This window comes from Mytilus trossulus, chromosome 7 (genome assembly GCF_036588685.1).
Source record: "Mytilus trossulus isolate FHL-02 chromosome 7, PNRI_Mtr1.1.1.hap1, whole genome shotgun sequence".
Classification (NCBI taxonomy): Eukaryota; Metazoa; Mollusca; class Bivalvia; order Mytilida; family Mytilidae; genus Mytilus; species Mytilus trossulus.
The window spans coordinates 69434578-69456380 of record NC_086379.1 but is presented as its reverse complement, the minus strand read 5'-3'; the positions used below and the strand labels follow the sequence as shown (position 1 = coordinate 69456380).

The 21803-nt window shown below is 32.1% G+C and overlaps 2 protein-coding genes across 3 annotated transcripts; both read right to left on the bottom strand.

The window, feature by feature from the left end:
• Nucleotides 1-1261: 1261 nt before the first annotated feature.
• LOC134725693 (neuroligin 4-like) lies at nt 1262-15638 on the bottom strand. Of its 2 annotated transcripts, none has more exons than XM_063589718.1 (3): nt 15469-15638; nt 2943-4443; nt 1262-1533 (listed from the first exon to the last, which is right to left on the bottom strand). In XM_063589718.1, exons 2-3 carry the CDS (start codon nt 4430-4432, stop codon nt 1281-1283), a joined length of 1743 nt encoding a protein of 580 aa, XP_063445788.1. In that variant the 5' UTR covers nt 4433-4443; nt 15469-15638; the 3' UTR covers nt 1262-1280. The 2 variants fall into 2 exon arrangements, with proteins under 2 accessions (XP_063445788.1, XP_063445787.1); XM_063589717.1 differs by lacking the exon at nt 15469-15638 and adding an exon at nt 4633-4788.
• A 344-nt stretch (nt 15639-15982) lies between these two features.
• On the bottom strand, nt 15983-19794 carry LOC134727233 (carboxylesterase 5A-like). Its single transcript, XM_063591611.1, has 3 exons — nt 19685-19794; nt 17360-18847; nt 15983-16525 (listed from the first exon to the last, which is right to left on the bottom strand). Exons 1-3 carry the CDS (start codon nt 19732-19734, stop codon nt 16288-16290), a joined length of 1776 nt encoding a protein of 591 aa, XP_063447681.1. The 5' UTR covers nt 19735-19794; the 3' UTR covers nt 15983-16287.
• Between the last annotated feature and the right edge of the window lie 2009 nt (nt 19795-21803).

The following is a 21803-nucleotide window of genomic DNA, read 5'->3' as shown; positions in this document are numbered from 1 at the left end:
TTTAAGGTTGAAGTATGGATTGGGCTTGAGAGATAACTTTAAGGTTGAAGTATGGATTAGGCTTGAGAGATAACTTTAAGGTTGAAGTATGGATTAGGCTTGAGAGATAACTTTAAGGTTGAAGTATGTATTAGGCTTGAGAGATAACTTTAAGGTTGAAAGATGGATTAGGCTTGAGAGATAACTGTAAGGTTGAAGTATGGATTAGGCTTGAGAGATAACTTTAAGGTTGAAGTATGGAATAGGCTTAAAAAGATGTACAGTAGTTGTCGTTTGTTTATGTAATATATACGTGTTTCTCGTTTCTCGTTTTGTTTATATAGATTAGACCGTTGGTTTTCCCGTTTGAATGGTTTTACACTAGTAATTTTGGGGCCCTTTATAGCTTGTTGTTCGGTGTGAGCCAAGGCTCCGTGTTGAAGGCCGTACTTTAACCTATAATGGTTTAATTTTTAAATTGTTATTTGGATGGAGAGTTGTCTCATTGGCACTCACAGCACATCTTCCTATATCTATTAAAAAGAGATAACTTTAAGGTTGTTGGTTTTCTCGTTTGAAATGTTTAATATTTTGTCATACCGAAGTCCGGTGACTAGTCATTATTTACATCCCTGCCATGTTTCTTTCTCGTCCATCCCTCTGTTCCCCCACCACAATTGTTCATCATTTATATGCATTAACTTATGTTTGTCCTTCACCTAACTGCCTATGGATACTTATTTTTATTTTTCATTCTGGCAATCATACCACAACTCCTATTTTTTAGATAATTTATTGGGCAAACATGATAAACAATATATAAAAACATTTCCTCTAAGTGTCAGCAATTAGTAATTTTTGTAAGGCGTTTATTGTGTATGTGTTGAGGGAAATAGTTTTGTTGTCACATTGTGAAACAAAGGTTGACAAATTATGTTGCTGTTGGCCTTTCTTCTATGTTTTTCACTATTAAATATAACGTTCATCGTTTATAAACATTACCTTGAGTATACAGATCACTCATTCGTCTCATGTTTCGAAAACATATAAATAAAAGTTATGCATAAAGATAAGATAGATCATACGCAAATAAATTACACCAAAAACATTTTTCTCATTGACGAAGGACGTACAGTTGCCTGTAATTAATTTGATACACTTCATTTGAACTTTGGTAGATAATTTTCTCACTGGCAACTATACCATATCTCTTATTTTTATATTGTAAACAATTAAAAATTAAAGGAGTATTATAAGTTCTGTATTACTATCACGGAATATTGGAATATTGGATTATATTTTTACAATGAACATAATAGCATAAAAGAAAGACAGAATACAAGAACTGCACAGGCAGAAAGTGAACTTGATAGATTTTCTACAGTAACTTCTAATTTTGGTAATTTTGGTAAATTTGGTACCTCCTCCAACCAAAAGTCAACGCGCGATTCATACAATTTACTTCTTGATGTCATGTTAACATCAATCTGCAGATATTTCTGATGTGTAGGATCATACTCTGGCCAATGGGCAAGGTCATCACCATTTACATCCCTGAAATACAGACAATCATATACTGTGGATTCATTGATATTCGTTGGATACTAATTTTCGTGGATTTCGTGGGTACAAGAGAACCACGAATTCAAATGTTCAACGAATTACAAATTTTCTAAAGGAATGAGTGTAGACTTTGCCAAAACCACGAAATTAAATATCCACGAATATATAAGTTTTCCTCAAACTACGAAAACTGGTACCCACGAAAATAAATGAATCCACAGTACTAACTTTTTTTTAAATATGTGTTCATGATGAAATATCTAACTGAGGAATAACAAAATAAAGCAGGATGCTAGTCTTCAATCACTTTAAGTAGTGTTTCCCAACTATGTTTGCTTCAGAAAAGTTTTTGGTTGAATTTGTATTAAATAAGAATAAAAACGAGGAATCTATCAAAGATCCAACAACTCGACGAAAGAGCAAAACAAAGCGTAAAGTCCCCGATGGGTCTTTATCACAATGTACATGTTAATATATTTTTTTGTCGTATAAAGATTTCCAGGGGTTGGAGATCGACCCGAGGGCAGTTAATCTGCAAATAGTCCCTCCCCCGAAATTTCCTGAGGGGGAGATACAAGATCATTGATGTATACTTATTTGCAAAGCTTTCTCTTATTGAACAACAAATTTCATTTTTCTGTTGCTTTCAAAATCTTGTTAGAGGTGTTAAAAGGAAGTTAAAAAATGAACTTAGTGTAAAGAAGATTGTTTTTATTTTATGTTATTGTATAAAAAGCATTTTTTCTTTACCATCAAGAGAAAAACGATTACATGATTCAGCGGATGGTTGAAGGACACAGAAAAAATATCTGAAGCTAGCACATTCATGGACATGGCCTTTGTAAAATTGAAGAAATGACTGAACATCAAGTGACCCATTGAATCTGACACGATTAAAACAGATAACCAACCAAAATGCCAGTTTCTCCTTTAAAGGTGAGGTCCATATGAAAGGAAGAAACACCAGGATATTAGATACATGCGACCTATGCTTATTTATCTGTATTTAGAGAAAATTTAAATAATCTAATAACGAAATTTATCGATATCACCTTTTTGTTTATAGGCTACGTTATTTCATGTGTTGCTCCTCTCGGGTATTTATTTGCATCCTATAAGCGACCCATTCCTCGAGGTTAGGTTTAGGTTGTAAGATGGGTTGGAAATATTTTAAAGCCCCTGATCCACCCTCCTAAATTCTATTCTGCTAATGTTATGCGTTTGTATTTGATTTAAATTATTGGGATATTGTATGGGCATTTAAATTAAATTTTGTTTTTATTCTTTCATGGTTTACTATTCCAAGGAGTCGGTGCAAGACAGTTCAAAAACAACTTCCAAGATGGAAGTTAGAGCACTGTTAGATCTGTACATAAATAATATATTCGCTTTTCGCTTACCCATATTTAGCAAAATTTGTCCAGTACTTCATTACTGCTTCCACTACTTTCTTATTATCATCTGATAGAGACATCAGTTCAAGGAAAGGAGACACAAAATATATATCACTACCATGAACAGGTCCCTTAACCCATGATGGCAATATTTTAGTCTGTGTTAAATCCGTGTGTTGTGCAAACATATATTGAAATGTTTTACTACTTGAATTTCCTTCTGAATGGCCACTTAGAGCCCGCTTTGTTTGGATGTTAAACATCACGTCACCATAAAAATCAAGCTGATTGTAAGTTTGTTCTTGCAAATTAGAACCATTGCCGTATCGATCACATATTGCTTGACTTAGTTCTTGGTTGTTACTATATACATCCTTTGCAAGTAGTGGTGCTATATGGTTACAAAGTATACGTTTCGGTATACCATTCGTTATATTAAAATTATACGACTTTTGATATTTATTAAGAAGTTCAACATAAGTAGAACCTTCATTTACAACATTTCCTATCAACAGATCAATTGAATTAAAATTAGACGAATTCTTTAATAAATTAGACGGGTTATCAGTGATGCGTTTTCCATCAATGACTGGACCAAAGGGTGGCGAAAATGTAGGATGGTCAATTTTACTTATCACATCTCGATATGCACTTTGTAAATCCTTGCTTGTTATATTCCGGAGACAGTCAACAACAAGATTGGTATCATTTTTCCAGCAACGGACCAGTTTGGCAACTTTCTTTGTATACTTTGGCACACTGGTGGATAAAGACAATGGCGAGGTGGCAAAACCACTTTGCAGAATCATTCTGCGAAACAAACCTTTTGTCATGAGGGCATGAAGTGCAATGCTCATTGCACCAGCAGAATGGCCAAATACCGTTATAGACTTTGGGTTTCCTCCAAACGATTTGATATACCTTCGGATCCATAGAAGTGCTATTTGTTGATCTTTAAATCCATAATTTCCACGAGCTGCAGAATCACCCGTACTCAAAAATCCAAATATTCCTAGACGATAATTAACAGTGACAACAATGACATCTCCAATAGAAGCCAACATTCCTCCCCTGAAGGTCATTCCCTGACCTTTATCAAATTTGCCACCATGAATCCAAACCATAACGGAATAATCATTTCTTCTGGAAATATTATTCGGAACATATATATTCAGATGTAAACAGTTTTCTGATATATTTGTATTCGACAGAAAAGCAGTACTCATTTCTATGTCTTGATAACATGATGGTCCAAACTTTGTTGCTGTTAGTGTTCCAAGCCAACGACCATAAAACCAAGGGTTTTTAAATCTGCTTTTCCCCACTGGTGGTATGGCATATGGAACTTTTCTGAACTCGTAAACTGTTTTCTTTGTATAAGCCTCTGTATACTTTACACCTAACAAATGCCCTAGACTTGTCTTAATGGTTGTTGGTATTTCTAGTCCTTCAATTTGCACAGCAAGCAAAAGTGGCATAGCTAAATGGAAAAACATTATCGAGTCACCTGTAAATGATTAAATCACAAAATCAATTTTCAAATTAAAAGGCAAACTGTCTGCGTTATTTATTACAATTTTTTTTTTTTTTATTTATTTTATTTTCTTTTATTTTTTTTCTATTTTTTTTCAAACTCATTTTATTTATATATGCCAATAAATAAGATAAAACAAATTCTTAAAAAAACTATACTTACAGAAGCAGTTAAACCTAACACTATATACAGCCAAGACATGATAGGAATTATAAATGTTTATAGTGACTAAGTCTTATTGTCACATCCTAAAGCTACAGAACATTCAGTCAATAAACACAAAGACTGATGACTTGGCCAACGATCTTGTACGTGGTCGAATCAAGCTTACGGCGGTACGTGTAAATCATTACTTATATACTGACAAAAATAAACAGTGTAGAATGTCAACATCTTGCATCTTTCAGGTGTTCAGATTTATTTATTACAATGTATCAGAATAACATGCACTTAACACTCGCTTTCTTCTTTGTAACATGTAAACAAAAATGTGAACAGCAAGACATGTATCATACTTATGTTTGAAACAAAGAATTGTGTTTTAAATTTTTTTTGTAATGACCATAAAAGTGATAAGCTGGTTCATATACCGTTAACTTTCTGGATTCGATTTCCGTTTGCTTACATGTGTTTTGTGATTACATTTTACGTATTAAAATGTAATTGACATAATTTAGCTTGTGCATCTTCCTTAAAGGGATTGAAATGAAATCTATTATTCGAAAAGTATTTATCTTCATGAAAAAACACCACATTTTATGTTACAATGACATAATGGACGAACGTGAAGTCGACACTTTGTTCGTCGTTCCGTCGATCTAAACAGGTTATCAAATAGTACCTTAAATAAAAACTTACTTTTAGCGATAAGTATCTATCAACATTTCTAGGGCACATGCATATTTTTTTGTAACATTTTAAAGTATGAATAAAACCCTCGTAAAGGTTTCTTATTCTGCAACACTGTAAAGATTAAAGTACATTAATTCAAAATGAAAATATTTTTTGTTTGTTAATTAACACCTCTTTAAACAACCTACCACTTTATAAGAGTAATTTCAGATATGTTGATGGCGAACGTAGATACGAGGGGTACATCCTACTTTGAAAAGAATCACACCGATTCAAACAAAATATTCTCTGAAACTGACATTATCAAGATGCTTGATTGACAACATATTTGTTACGTTTGGAGGACGTGTGTTTTCAACAGACGATCGGAATTCCAATGGCAACCAATTGTGACCCTCTTCTTGCCGACTTGTTTCTTAATTATTATGAGGCTGGCTTCATACAGGAACTTCTTAGGAAGAAAGATAAGAAGTTAGCAATATACTTTAACTAAATACGTTCCGATATATAGATAATGTTCACTCACTAAATACTACACACTTTGGTGACTATGTTTAACGAATCTATCCGATCGAGCAAGAGATAAAGGATACTACAAATACAGTTATGCCTGCCTCATATCTTGACTTACATCTAGATATTGACAACGATGGTCTGTTGAAAACAAAACTTTACGACAACAGAGATGATTACGGCTTCCAAATTGTGAACTTCCCATTTCTATTTAGCAACATTCCAGCAACGCCTGCATACGGATTAATATCTTTTTTTTTATAGAGGATTGCTGCTCACAAGGAAGCTATTAAACCGAGAATTTCAAATGGTGAAGTTGTAATCATCACAAATTTTACGGATGCCATCACGATTTGGTTGACCGATATGGAATAACCGTTTCACAGATGATATCGGATATGTTTCTTATGCCGTAATTACAATACCCTTCCCTTTTCACGAATGTGACCTACCGAATGAGACTATTTACCGGATTTGTAATAGCATAAGAAACACGACGGATGCCACATGTGGAGTAGGATCAGTTTGCATGTATGTTTATAGAACTTGTTTTTCAAATCTGACTCACAATCCTGCAAATAGGTTTGGCTGTTTACAGTTTTCTTCATCTAAAAAAGTTTTTGCCAAAATGCAAAAACACGATTAACAAGGTTATACTGTAACTAATATATATGGGATTGACAAACAATTATGACGATACTTGAAGATTTTGTCCTGTTAAAAATAAACCGCAAAAACATCATTTCCGAGTAATTAGGAATTGACTGACGATTTTGACCATGTTGACGTTTTTGTGGATCTTGATTGCTGTTTATTGTTTCTCTCTATACGTATGTCATTGTATTCTATTTATAATTGTACTCATTTAGAGTGACAAGACGGGCGTTGGATACGGCGATTTGTTTACCCTTCCTGAGCACGTGCAATCATTCCCAATCTTTGGTGTGGGTCAAGTTGCCTGTTTTTTTAAGTTGTATTTGTGTACTGTTATTTCTCTTTTAGTCGATCTTCGTGTTTTGCCATTTAAAGCATTGTCAGTTTGTTTTATACTTACGGTTTGAATATCCCTATGGTACTTTTCGTCTCTCTTAAAAGATAGGTCAACTGAGAGAAAAAATGAATTTGTAACCGTCTGACAATTCTAATCTAAGTAGAGTACAGTAGATGATTCTAAAAATTCTGAAAACATTTCGGGTTTTGACAGATTTTTCTACTTATAACAATTTTCTAACTATAGTGAAGTGACCAAGCCAACAACTTTTCAACTTTAAACGTTTACCCTGCCTGTATGTAGACTCAATTATGGCTTTCCCTTTAGAGAAATGATAAAAACTTAATTCAATTTTTGTCTGATCAAAGAATCGAAAGGTGATGCAAATTATTAAAATTTAAGGTCGAAGGTTGGTTATTGTTTTTTCATTAGTGTTGATTTATGTCAAATAGTCTGAACATTATATATTGCGAAGTAGGCGATACATTACTCGCCTAATGAAATAATAAACAGACGAAGATTACTTTTGAGTCAACTTAAAAAAAATAAAAAATAACAGATGCCAATTTTTAGGATACTTAGGTGGTCTACACAATAAAACTAAAGAGAAACAGGAAATGGCTTTCACTAGATAATATTTTTTCATGAATTGTAAATTTAAAGATATATATTTAAGAATTTAACGGTTCCTAAAATAAAGAATCGAAACTAAGTTTGTTTCTGTTAAATAACAAACCGGTTGTCAGTGATAAATATTTAACTTTGAAACTGAATAAAATGGTGTAATGCTGTAATGAGAGAAAAGTCCATATTTTTCTGTTATGAACATTGATATTGAATTAGCAAACTTCAATATAAAATTGAGAATGGAAATGGGGAATGTGTCAAATAGACAACAACAGCAGAAGGTCACCAACAGTTCTTCAATGTAGCGAAAAATTCCCGCACCTGGATGCGTCCTTCAGCTGGCCCATAAACAAATATATACCAGTTCAGTGATAATGAACGCCATACTAATTTCCAAATTGAACACAAGAAACTGAAATGCATGTTCATTTTTATATTTTTATAGAATGAAACAAATCTAAATTGAAAACAACGTTCAAAGCTATGATTTCGTTGGATAAAAACCGAAATTTATATGTGTGCATGCAAAACACATTTCTTGTTAGAGGTATATACGTGTATGCTAAGATAGAGTGGCTGCAAGGGTCCTTCATTTGGACAATATTTTTAATTTATCATTATTGGTTTAAAAGTCTGCATAGTCAAAGTTGTTTACACCCTTAATGATTCTACTTCAATATATTTGTGCGAAATAATTTCCGCTAAATCCGATTTTAAATGTTTTGTCTTGTCTTGTTCAGACACCAATTTACATGTGGAGTGGTCTACTGACTTTACAAAATGAAGTTTTGATTATTCTTAATCTCCAAAGAAAAATTGGATTAAATGAGGCTAAACTAAACGAACAAAATAGTGCTAAATTGAAGGACTTTTAGTTTAAGAAACAAACTTATGCTAAATTGAAGGAATTTTAGTTTTAACGAGCATAATGAGGCTTAATTGAAGGCATTTATATAAGTTTTGACAAACCATTTAAGACTACATGTAAGATAAAAGATAAACAGTATCAGGTCATTACTCAATACTTGGGCTTATAGAGAACTAACATATATTGGGAGGGTTGTAGTTATTAAAACTCTAGCACTTCCAATTTTGGTTCAGGTATGACTGTCCTTCCTATCCCCCCCCCCCCCCCCCCGACCCCCACCCCAGAAGGGGTTTTGAAGGAGATTCAGAATATTTTTTAATTTTTTTAACTTTTTATGGAAAGGTAAACCTGATAAAGTGAAAGCAGGGGCGGATTTAGGCGGGGACGTGGCGGGCATGCCCCCCCCCCTAAAATTTGCAAAGCATGGGTTAAACATATTTAAGTATCAGAAAAGAACATTTAATCTTTTTTAACATTCAAAGTATATAAAACAGTCAGTTTAACAGAATCAACGTGATTACTAATCAACTGACCTACGCTTTATTAAAGTTCTATAAATAATTTCAAAACGCGGAGCTGCGTTTGATGACAATTATATAAGGTTTTTAGCAGTTAAAATAAAAACAAATGTTACATTGTATTTGCGGTTTTTATAATTAATTTGTTTGATAATCGAAGTTCCAAAACATCCCTTACTCACTTTCACAATTTCATCATGACACGGTCAATAAAACAGTCGGCAGGTGAGATTCTTTTATAATATCCGTAATGAAAGATAGAAATACTGTTTCAAGAGAAAGGTTTATAGTTTATTAATTTGTATCTCTGTGTCTATATTTATTTCTCACTTGCAACCTAAAATTTAGCCGAATTCTGTACCGTATTACTGTATGCTTGGGATCCCAAGAAAATAAATATAACTTCGTAAATGCATCTCATTCTGATTTCAGTTGTTTGTGGCGAACACAGTAAAGTCTGGCACTACCTCCGAAAATCAAAAAAGTAAAAAACAGATAGTATGAAAGGACAAGTAAAAATCGCTGGTAAAAGAAGAACTTTTCATTTGAAAAATATATTGGTCAGGTGAGCAATTGTGATCTGTCTCGTCTCACTTTGCGTCCGTCTGTCCGCCCGTCTATCTGTAGATTGTTGTCAGGTGTGGATTAAGGCGGTTTCAGCTTGAAACTTTAATTCCTCGCTAATTTTAACACACCGTAATTCGAGATATCTACATTTCACCCCTTTAGAAGAATATTTCAATAATTTTACCTAAAAAAAAACTCAAAAAAATTTTCGTCTCGCTCCGCTCGGCGAAAATAAAATTTGCGCCCCCCCCTAACTACAAATCCTGGATCCGCCCCTGGAAAGGGGTAGTGATAATGTCCGAACACTGTGTTGTTGGTCTTAAGATGCCTAATATGTATTATTTTTACTACAGTGTAAAAATGTCTTGGCTGTATAAATTATTAGATCCCCAAAATTACTCTCCTCGGAAAGTCTTTCTACTTAGTTATATACAAAAAGTTAAAAAAAAAACCAGCTTAAAGCTGAAAACAATACTGAAATTCTGACCCAGTCCATATGGCTGAATCCGAACATCAAAATAGATGGCAAGATGATTTCGAGGTTGAAATATATTGAAAATAGTAATATTCTTCATTAATGATCTGATGTCAGATAATAATACATTATTGTCATATGATGATTGAAAAAAAGTATGATATCAATGCTAATTTTGTAGAATTTTATGGTATTTTATAAGTGCGATTCCAAAGAGATGGAAAAGTATAATAGAAGGTAGTTAAAAACTGGAAATTATTGAAAATAAATTATTAGATAAAGTTAAAAAGTAACCCAAATCTTGTTAATTTTTCTATACATTATTTTTAGAGGATAATAAAGTGGTATCTTATCTTGCCGTGAAAATGGGAAAGAGACTTAAATATGCAGATTGAGGATTGAAATGCTATTTATTCCATGCCCTTCAATATAACCAGAAACTCTTTTTTGCAAAACTTTCAATTCAAGGTTGTTCATAGGATTTTACCATGTAATTCATTTTTACTAAAATGTAAATTAAAAGAAACTGAACTTTGTACTTTTTGTTCAGATATTAAAGGAGCTATTTTTCACTTTTTTTGGAAGTGTAATGTATCACAAAACTCGTGGCTATTCGTTATAGATTGAATTAAAAATTATGGCATTCTCCTGCCTTTTTTAGTGCAAAAGAATTCATAAGGTGTGTCTGTGGATTTTGTTAACAATAAAACAGTTAATAATATGTTGTTGTTACTTAAATATTATGTATATACATGTAGATGTAAGAACGGTGAAAAAGGTGTCTTCTCATTTATCCAACTTTTTATTTTTGTTAATTATTGTGTTGTTTGTTTAGTAATAATGAGGTGTCTTTCTAAAGTTTGACAGTAAATTTGTTCCTGTATGTTATTATATTATCTAAAAGATATTATATAAAAATAGCGATAGTAAACTTGTTACATTTTATTTTTAAATAAAATTTAGTATATATTAAACATTCAATAAATGTTTCATCAATTATACAGAAGAAACCTACAAACCAGTAATATTTTTATATTAACATTTTAAAAAATGAATCTACTGAATATTCATTTAGAAAAGGTATCAAAAGTTATAGGTACTTTGGGACAGGACCATTGTTTTTCTAGCCCAACTCCTACCTTTTCCCCAAAAAAATCTAATTTTTTTTTCTATCAATTTCAATAATGTAAGCATGTATCTGTATATTATGAACATTCATTACTAGAAATAAACTTATAATATAGAGAGTATTATAACAACAACACTTTAGGTACTGCTGCAGAAATGTTATTGACATCTGGCCAAGAGAGGCGAACGAAATAGTACAGAACTGTTTGTAATTTATTGATAAACTTGTAATTTAAATCCGGACGCCTTTATTTTCGATTTCCCCCCAAAATAACACAAACGGAATAATCATAAGCGAGGATGTTAATGCGACTATACGTGGTACCTATAGAACGTTTAAGGGCATACGATACAGTTACAGGGAAGGTAATGGCGTTGCCAACGTAATTTGTTATTTTCGCGACGTCAAACTGTGAGATGTCGAGAAAAGATGCATTTTTCGAATGATTTTTACCATTCAAACTGATTTAATTTGAAAACGAGTTCATGGACCCCTATTTTTCAAAACGGTATTTTGTTTCATTTTGCAGGGAGATTATGTGACCCAAATTTTATAAAACTGTAAATAGAGGACTTTTTTTAATTTTGATAAACATGCAGTAAAAAATGATACTTATATTTTGTCCCATTTGGTCAGAAGAACAGAAAAAAAACGAATGAAGAGGATCTATTACACAAAAAAAAACTCCGTCTCATTGACAAATCTCTTCATGAATAAAAGTGCAACTGATATTTTTGCTATCCATTTCACATTTTAATTAAGGTTAAAAACTTAAAATTACTTTTAAATGAATAAAATTACATTAACCTAATGTCAGTTGCACATTTTAACATGCTATGCTAAACAATACTACAGAAAATTTAAACCGGTATAATTTTCAGTCTTATTTTTCACCTGTCATTCAACCCAAACTCTAATTGAAAACCCCTTTGTTCTTGATTACCTTTGATCTCATCTATCCAACTTTTTTTTTACCTTTACAACCTAAAATTTTAAAAAGTAGGATAAATGAGAATGAACCGTAAGAACATATCTCCCACAAAATATGGTGGGGTAGAATATTTAAAATATTGGATTAATATAGAAAAATACTCTGCATGTTTCTTAACCCCTGTACAAAAAGTAAAAATGGATCAGAAATGGCATTTGTTAGAAGCAGCTTTTATTTAATCTATTTGATTAATTTACAAAATCTTTGTAATATTTATATCTTATTATTTCCTTATGACTTATTGATCTATCAAGTATTACTTTATTTCTTATAATGTGCATCGAATACTTACAAAAGTATGTAATTTCACATGTTTCATCATCAAAAATCAAATAATTACAAAAAAAACAACATTTAAGACTAAATTGAAGGCATCTTAGTTTTAAAAAATAAGGCTTAATTTAAAAATTTTAGTTTTAACAAAAAAAGTAAAGCTTAATAAAAGGCATTATAGTTTTTCAATATTAGTTAGCACTACAAATCTTCTTAAAGTCTAGATAAAGGGTTTGAGGACTATAAAAAAGAAATAAAATTAAAAGATTTTGTCGGGTTGCATTTTGAGTAAAAAATATATCATAATATTAAAACAAAACATCATGTCTTAGATATATTGAGGATATGATATGAGTGCCAATGAACAAACAACTCTCCATCTAAGTCACAATTTATAAAAGTAAACCATTATAGGTCAAAGTACCGTCTTCGACATGGAGCCTAGGCTTACACCTAACAGCAAGATATAAAGGGCTCCAAAAATTACTAGTGCAAAACCATTCAAACGGGAAAATCAACGGTCTAATCTATATAAAAAACGAGAAACGACATTAACAAACGACAACCATTGAGCATCAGACTCCTGACTTAGAACATGTGCAAACAATTGCAGCGGGTTTAAACGTTTTAATGATACAAAAACCTTCCCCCTTTTCTGAACAGCAGTATAACATCACAACATAGAAAGGCACACTATAAAATAAATATATTGGAATGACTTAACTCAATCAAAAAATAGTTTTAACAAACATGCACAATGCCGTTACTGATCATGTGATTGACAAGAATCTCCTTACAATTCATGTGTAAAACAATATATAAAATTAGTGAGTTCTAATAGTCTTAGAGAATTATGTAATTATGGTAAATTTATATTTCGTGCAGAAAATTAAGATCTAACATGCTGTAATATGTCTCACACATTACCTTCTGCTATCTATGTATATTGTGTGCAGTTTATATGTTGTATGCCTATAGTTGATATGACTTTGGTAATGATAAAGATACAGTCAAAAAACAAAACCAAATATTCATGATTTGAAACAAAGGCAAAATTTGCATAGAAACTGATATGCAAATAACGTTAACGATGTCATGTGTGTAGACATATACAATTTATCTCTTTCAAATTACACATCATTTTTTTTTTAAATCTTCCTGCCTATATACAAACAGTCATCGAAAGAATACTTGCAAACTTATCTGAGATTTAGGGAATTAAATACATGCATTTCATTTTTGGAAAAATGGGTCGGGTGTCATTCTCAAATAATATAATATACCACGGTCGTGACTGGCATTATCAAGAAATAAAAAGGATAATTCTCGAATGTGTATTAAGCGCAAAGCTAGTAGTCTAGTCAATCTAGTATAAATTTGACCCTACCCCGAAATTAATTGCAACAGAAGATTTGTTAAGTATTAATCTTTAAGTTAGCATTTTACCCCAAATATGCACAGCAAAAAGTCCCATAAAATCTAATTTGAGGAAGACTAAAAACTCACCATTAGAAATTCATATGGAGATTTGCATTGAAAAGGGAGATAACTCTTACAAAAAAGGCAGAAATATCAATAAAAATTGATACAAAATTATAACTTTGACGCTTCTGTTCATCAGAATGTATTGATTTTTTTGATTTTTTAGTGGTCTTTAGAGTATAACAAACAACTTTAAAGGTGTTTTTATATCTTTTATCAAGCTATAATCCAGATTTCGTAATTCATTAGTTGATCATTTATTGAATTTTTCAACATGTCAAGGTAAAGAATCTCAAATTTAATCAAAATAATTAAGCAACTGTTCGTCTTTTTGTGGTTTAAAGTTTCTTAAGATAAGTAAATGGCTGAAAAAATACAATATACAGATATAAACAATACCAAAATGGTCACAAAGCTTCAAATTTGCAATTTCTTTATTAATGAAAAATGAAAAAAAAATTAAAAAACTCAACACTTCGGTTTTGTTCATTTCATGATCAGAATATTATAATTTAGTCAATTACAAACTTATAACCCATCAAAGTATCATAGTCTACATGGATTTCAAGAAAAACAACCAAAAAAATACTATTTTATTTCAAGAGTTATCTCCCCTTCCAATGTAAAATGCTGATTTTGAGTTTTCCTCAAGTTAGATATTATAGGACTTTTTTCTGTGTATAAGTGCAATAATCTATAGATAAGCACTAAAAAAATCTGTTGCAATTAGTTTGAGGTTAAATCTTTAGTTAGTTTGACTGGACTATAGGTAATAATTTCGAAACAGAACTGAACAGAGCTTTATAGAACAGTATACCTTTTTTTCAATAACAAAATAGCTAGAGTATTTTAAACACATAGTTGTTAACTTAATAGTGTACGATGGTGACATTTATTATTTTATCAAATCAACAGTTCTCTAAAAAAAATTTTACTTACAAAATTACATTTGAATATCCTATATTATTTTACCATAATGCTTTCTTGATCTCTTATATGTAAAATTTATAAAACACGATCAACATTGCCTAGCCAACCATTTCAAATTGTTAGCTTCTAGGAAGTATCAACTAGACATGCCCATTCAATATTGTTTAATTCTTGCAAAAATATACATGTAGAATGGTCAAAGTTTTCTGCAATCTGGCAATTATTATGTATTATCTTAGCGGTCTTCCAATTTTAATGAAAAAAAACACTGATGTTTCTGCAAAATTGCCACACGCTTGCAGCAAAAAATAATTCAATTTTTGCGGGATGTTTGCAGCTAGCGAAATACACCTGCAAACTCTATTTTCTGTTTTGCTGCAAATTTGCTGCAAACATTTAATATCTATAAAATTGGTATCGTGTGACCTTAATGGAATGTGTTATAATACACGGTAGAATAATACAAAAAGGACAAATGAAATAAAAAAAAATGAAAAACAAACGACACCGTAGTAAAAATAAATGTTTCAACTTTATAAATCGAGGATACCCCAAACTATGGTGGCCGGATGCTGCCATTTCGCCTTTTCGCGTTTTCTCCTTTCACTTTCACGCGAAATCGAGAAATCGAGAAAACGGGAAATCGAGAAATCGAGAAAGCGAAAACGCGAAAAGGCGAAATGGCCGCATCCGGCCACAATGCCAAACAGTTTTTTTATTAAAACAAACGACACCGTAGTAAAAATAAATGTTTCAACTTTATAAATCGAGGATACACTTACCTGGTATATCTTTCAAACATCAACATTCATAGCATGTATGTAAGTGCTGTTCTTTCTTTGTTTTCCAGCCAGCGTCTCTCAGTAGTTGCTGATGAATGCATAGATTGGTTACATAATGAATAGAACTTGATGTTTAAAAATAGAATCACCTCTTACTTAAAGTGTTGATGCAGCTAACATCAGCAATAAATAATTTAAAAATACTCACAATATTTATTTATAGCATTTATATCTTTGGGAAAAGGTTAGATGACTGGATAACAAAGTAGGTCCGAGTACACAGTTATCTACCCTCAATTTTCGTTGTCCACAAATATAGTTCCCTTTAATTTCAGTATATTTTTTCTTAATTTTTTTTTTTGCCTTTCCTTTCAATTTTTTCCCCTTTTTTTGCTTTTATGTGAGTGTTAAGTCATCTAAGATAATTTCTGTAAAATTTCTCTTTGATATTTTTAGCAGAAATGAGTGATTTGGTTAGGTAAACATAGGTGCAATTTCCTCTTTTCGGAAGGTCTCTGGCTTAACCCTTACTGGTGTCCTTGTGTTTTGTGTTGTCAAGAGAAAATGAGCTGATGAAGTTTTCTAATTTTTTGATATGTTTTGTGGTTAATGTCAAACTTTATGTACACCAAATCTTGTTGGAAAAGCGCAGGTGGGATTTTTTTTATTTATCATTAAGTTATAATAGACAGATAGGGGAAAATAACTGTGTACTCGGACCAGTAAAGCAACCGATTCAAATAAAAAAAAATGACAAGATATTACGAAAAAGATGTAATAATAAGAAAAAAAAGTTGTATAAAAGCCTTCTCTCTCTAATCACCCAATGAATGTGAACATGACATAGATCAGGTTAATGCATACTGAATATTTATAGTTAATATTTAATGCTGCAGACGTTCCGTCTTGGAGCAGGTTGGGAATGTCCTCTAGCCAGAAGGTCATCCTGTTGCCATGGAGATGTTGACCTGATGTAATGTTCGTGTCTAAATTGATAAAATGTCCATTTTCTTTGTCAAATTCCTTCCATTGTGGTAAATCTGGACCATTTACATTTCTGTGAGAAATAAAACATGAGGCGAATCTTAATGTTTTGTTGTTTATATTCGTGCGATACATACATGTACACTTTAATCTTTGACCATTTCAAGATTTAAAGAGCGCCTTATAGAATTTTAGATATCTCTGTATGATTTCTTATGTACATTTTTTCTGCCGATCCAGTTTGTTTATTTATATTTTGGACGCGATTTATTAAAACGGTTTATATATGATGAGATTTTTCATGTATGCAGTCTATTCGACTCATAATGTCCAATTCATATTTGATTTCTTGCTTTGTAGTTTTATAAATACCATGTCATATTATGTTGCAATTAATTGTTTGCACTATTTCCATATTATCAATGATAATGTCCATATAATTATAACATAATTTGCTTCTTGCCCAATTTAGTCTGACAGTTTGTGGACTTTGTAAAGTGTAATTGAAGCACCATTTCAATAAGTACTGTTACATAATATAGACCAATTGGTTGAGTTTAGTAGACATGCATACTCGGGTAGAGTGTGACACATCTTGCTAAAGACTTTGACTGTGGTACGCAATAGTCTAAATTATCCAGCAGTTGGGCCTTATCTAAAACAGTTGAGATCATTTTGCTCTGTAACTTGCATATAGACAAATTAATGTCTGACCGGATTCGGAAATTCATTTGAGGTGAGTGCTTACTTTCTGAACGTTTTAAATCATGCAAACATTATTTAGGGAGAGTAAAACTTAATGCTCTCTATTCGTTTTAGATAATGGTAACATTTTCTAGAGAAGATTGGCACGCTCTATGTAGACTAAAATCCTTAAGTAAGGTGTGTTCTGCTTTTTAAAACTCACCCAGATTTTGCAAAATTAGTCCAGTACTTCATTATTTTCTCTGACAAAGGTTTGTTTTCCTCTGTTATGTTGGTAAATTCATTAGCAAACATAAATATAACTTCAGCTCCATGCTCTGACCTATTAAACCATGCTGGCAATTCTCCAAATAACGGATAGGGTGATTCTCTTGAAAAAACATAATGAAACTGACTACCATGGTGATGTCCCTCTGGTGAGTGTAACTGTAGCGACTGTAGAGATGGTACATCAAAATTAAAATCGGAGTATGAATTCAGAATTTCATAAGTCTGCTCCATGTAGTCAAGTGACTGACCGTATCTTTTACTTATGGCCGCGGAAACATGTAAACTATTGTTGAAGCAAATTTTAGAAATTTCAGGCGCGATATTATTTGTCAAAATCTGTTTTGGAATTCCATCATTGAGATTAAATCCAAATCTTCTTTCCAAACGTTTTAGTATTAAAATCAACAAAGATGACTCACCAGACACAGTTCCTATCATAACATCTAAAGACCGGTAAAACATCGACGCGCCTGAACTATAATTGTTCATCAGATTGAGTGGTTCATCTAACAGCAGCTCACCATCAACAACAGGAGCAAAAGCAATCTGTAAATATGTTCTACGTTGACGGAGACGGAAAGCAGTGTACAGAGCATGCGCGGGTACTTCTTTCAAACATTGCGCTATAGCATAGTCGTCATTGTCAGTACAGTTAACATATGACGCTGCTTCGAATGAAGCTAATTTTGTAAACTTGCCTACTGAATACGTAGAGAGGGCGGTGCCACTCTGTATTATTGCTCTCTGAAACAAGCCTTTATTTATAGGAGCAATGGACAGCAAACCGACACTAAAACCTCCAGACGATTCACCGGAAATAGTTATAGATTTACTGTTACCTCCGAATGATGGTATATTGTCCTTGACCCATTGAATAGCCATAATCTGATCCCATAAACCATAATTTCCCGGTAAGTCATCCAAGCTCAGAAATCCAAATATATTAAGTCTATAATTTATAGTAACGATAATCACATCTCCTGTTACTGCCAACCTGGATCCATCATAATACGATCCTTTGCCTGAGGCGTAACTTCCTCCGTGGATCCATACTATAACAGATTTGTTGTTATCAGTGGACACACTGGAAGGAACGTAAATGTTTAGAGTTAAACAGTCTTCAGATATGTTTTTATTCATTAGACTTTTTCTAAAATAATCTTTATTTTGGAAACAAGAGGGACCGAACATTCTAGCGTCTAAAATACTTCCCCATGGCCCGTATGGTTGAGGCTTCTCAAAGCGTAGATTTCCCACGGGAGGTCTTGCATATGGAATTTTTCTAAATTCATAAAGATCTTTTCCAAGAACCGCTCTTCGTAGACCTAGCACTTCGCCTAGATTTGTTCTAACTGTGACTGTATCATAAGCACTGGTAAAAACTGCCATCAATGAGATTGAAAGCCAAAACAGAATCATACTGAAAAATAACGTAGATAAAAATAATTTATTATATATATTACGCATTATAGTTACTGTCTTTCGTCGACTTATTTACCTTTTTATTTTGATACCTGATTTTTAATTATTTATTAGTGGATTTGAACTAGCTGCCCGTAACAGCGAGTACTGTCAAAAATGTACCTAGTGCCTTTGTGTTGTTTAGGAATGCAGGATTTATAAATAACCTGCTATGTCCGGCGTGTGTTTTGTTTAATGTTTTTCTTTCCTGTTTAGTAACGGTCTGATGAGATTCGTTATTTTCTCAACCGATGTTGTTTATACATGTTGTTTACCATCGAACAAGAAACCTTTGTATTGATTAGTAGTCCGATACCCTAACCTCTATACCACGGCACTCTGTAACAATAATCCCCCGCCCCTTTTCAAAATAGCTGGATCAGCTCCTGTAGGTGTAGATTTATTACAGCATTAGATGCAACTTTGTTAAAAGTCTTTCATTTCAATCTTTAGCCATTATATAATAACATGAAACAAACAATGCGACTCTTCCCTATTAAACACACACACTACATGAAAAAGTTAATTTTAACAAATTTTAATATGATGGATCACTCCTTCCATAACATTCGTTTTCATCAAAACTATTATGTTTCTCGAATATTTGTAACATTACAGTACGTATAAAACATGGGTTTAATTCCGCTTACTAAATTCATATATACAGTTACTATTTAATTGATGTTTCATAATCATTTAGATGTTAAACAAAACATATTTCATAAAAATCTGTCAAACGGAAGATGTATTATAATTCTATAAAAACTAACCACACATGCACATATATAAAACTAACCTGTTGTGTACTGGTATCTTTTTGCTACAATATGTATATATCGTGGTCATTGATAAAGCATGTCTGTATTCATAAGCAGATTTATATCATCTTTATACCTATCTGATGGACGGAGTACAGCTGAAGATGATATTTGTCGATAAGTGCCTTAGAATACAAACAATCGCAGCAGTTATCATATATACAGACTCACTCAATGCAAGAAAGTTTGTGCATTTGACTAAATTATTTTTAAGACAGACAGCTAGATACCATAAACATACTACGTATACTCAGGCCAGAGTCTGGGCTTGATTTGCTATATGATATAAAAACTAAACTGACGAAAAAAGGTCATTTATTCAAAATCATAAAATGCAAAAAATACATTTTGCAAATAAAACATTTGACATAAAAATTCATATTTAATATGAAATAATAATACATAATTACTACGAAATTACATCAACTAATATCATGTCAATTGAATAAATGACAAAGAATAGCAAAGGTGGGGAGAAAAACCTGCCCCATAAATAAACATATATACATATCTACTTCAAAAGATAAAATAAAGGGCGGTATGTGGGTGGGAATTTTGAACAAATTGTTTGATAAGAATCACAAGTTAACACATCAAATACTGATGATAAAAGGAAGTGACCACAATGCACTTACACGTGAACTCGTGCTGACCCGCAATGCCATTGACCAATAAGAAAGATGATATCCGGTCATGCATTGGACATAAAAGAAATTTCTCTGCACGTGAAAACAAGTTATCTAATTTCAACAATTTATCGTTTAATTAAGTAGGACACCTTGACCCTTTGACCAGACTAGAGACATTATACATTTACAGTAATAATAGCTCACTCTTTTATTTAAGTCGGTTGGTAATAAACAATTAAACAGAATTATCTTCTCTGCTGTCTTAAATTATTTTATTCCGCTTAATTTTCAATTAGCAAATAAAACTGGTTTTAAGACAGACAGCTAGATACCATAAACATACTACGTATACTCAGGCCAGAGTCTGGGCTTGATTTGCTATATGATATAAAAACTAAACTGACGAAAAAAGGTCATTTATTCAAAATCATAAAATGCAAAAAATACATTTTGCAAATAAAACATTTGACATAAAAATTCATATTTAATATGAAATAATAATACATAATTACTACGAAATTACATCAACTAATATCATGTCAATTGAATAAATGACAAAGAATAGCAAAGGTGGGGAGAAAAACCTGCCACAAATCCACTCTTTGGCTGAAAGAGTGGATGTGAAATCCACTCTAAGGCTTAAAGAGTGGATCCCCCACCCGAGGACTCTGGCGACGTGAATACAATTATATTATGTAAAACGTTTCCACATTCAGCAAAAAAAATAAAAGTTCCTATTTTCATATACCAAGATATTACTCTAAAAATATCTTTTACTGGTGAAAATGATTAAAGGTGTAAATCTTATTCCGACCAGTATCACAGCAATTAAATTACAATAGAATCGCAGTTACAATGTAAGTATGATTCAGAATTCATATTTCTTCTTACATCCAGACATTTAAATATAGAATCCTTTATATATTTTAGTACAGACAATTAGTACTTTGATTAACCGAAACTATATTTTTAATTTTAAAAATTCAAACAAAACTAAAGTATATTTTTACAAAGCCCTGGATCCTTCCTAAATACGAAGTTTTATATCTGACTATTTCTGTAAGGGATCATGAGCAAAGGATTCCCAAACTACACTTGACATTTTTCAATCGAAAATGTATAAATATAAAAAAAAAAAGAAGATGTGGTATGATGCCAATGAGACAGTTCACCACAAGAGACCAAACTGACACGGAAATTAACGACTATAGGTCATCGCACGGCCTTTAACAATGAGCAAAGCTTATATTGCATAGTCAGCTTTTAAAGACCCCAAAATTACCATGTAAAACAATTCAAACAAGAAAACTAACGGCCGTATTTACATAAAAAAAAAATCAAAAAAAAATCAAAAAATAAATGAACAAAAAACTTATATGTAACACATAAGCAAACGACAACCACTGCACTACAGGCTCCTAACTTGGGAAAGGCACATACATACATAATATGACGGGGTGAATTCCAT

Coding starts and splice junctions, on each gene's coding strand:
- LOC134725693 (XM_063589718.1), bottom strand. CDS start 4,432: ATGTTTTTCCATTTAGCTATGCCACTTTTGCTTGCTGTGCAAATTGAA. Junction 1,534..2,942: donor ACAAATTTTGCTAAATATGG/GTAAGCGAAAAG, acceptor TCTGTATTTCAG/GGATGTAAATGGTGATGACC.
- LOC134727233 (XM_063591611.1), bottom strand. CDS start 19,734: ATGACCACGATATATACATATTGTAGCAAAAAGATACCAGTACACAAC. Junction 18,848..19,684: donor AAGATACCAGTACACAACAG/GTTAGTTTTATA, acceptor GTTATTTTTCAG/TATGATTCTGTTTTGGCTTT. Junction 16,526..17,359: donor ACTAATTTTGCAAAATCTGG/GTGAGTTTTAAA, acceptor TATTTCTCACAG/AAATGTAAATGGTCCAGATT.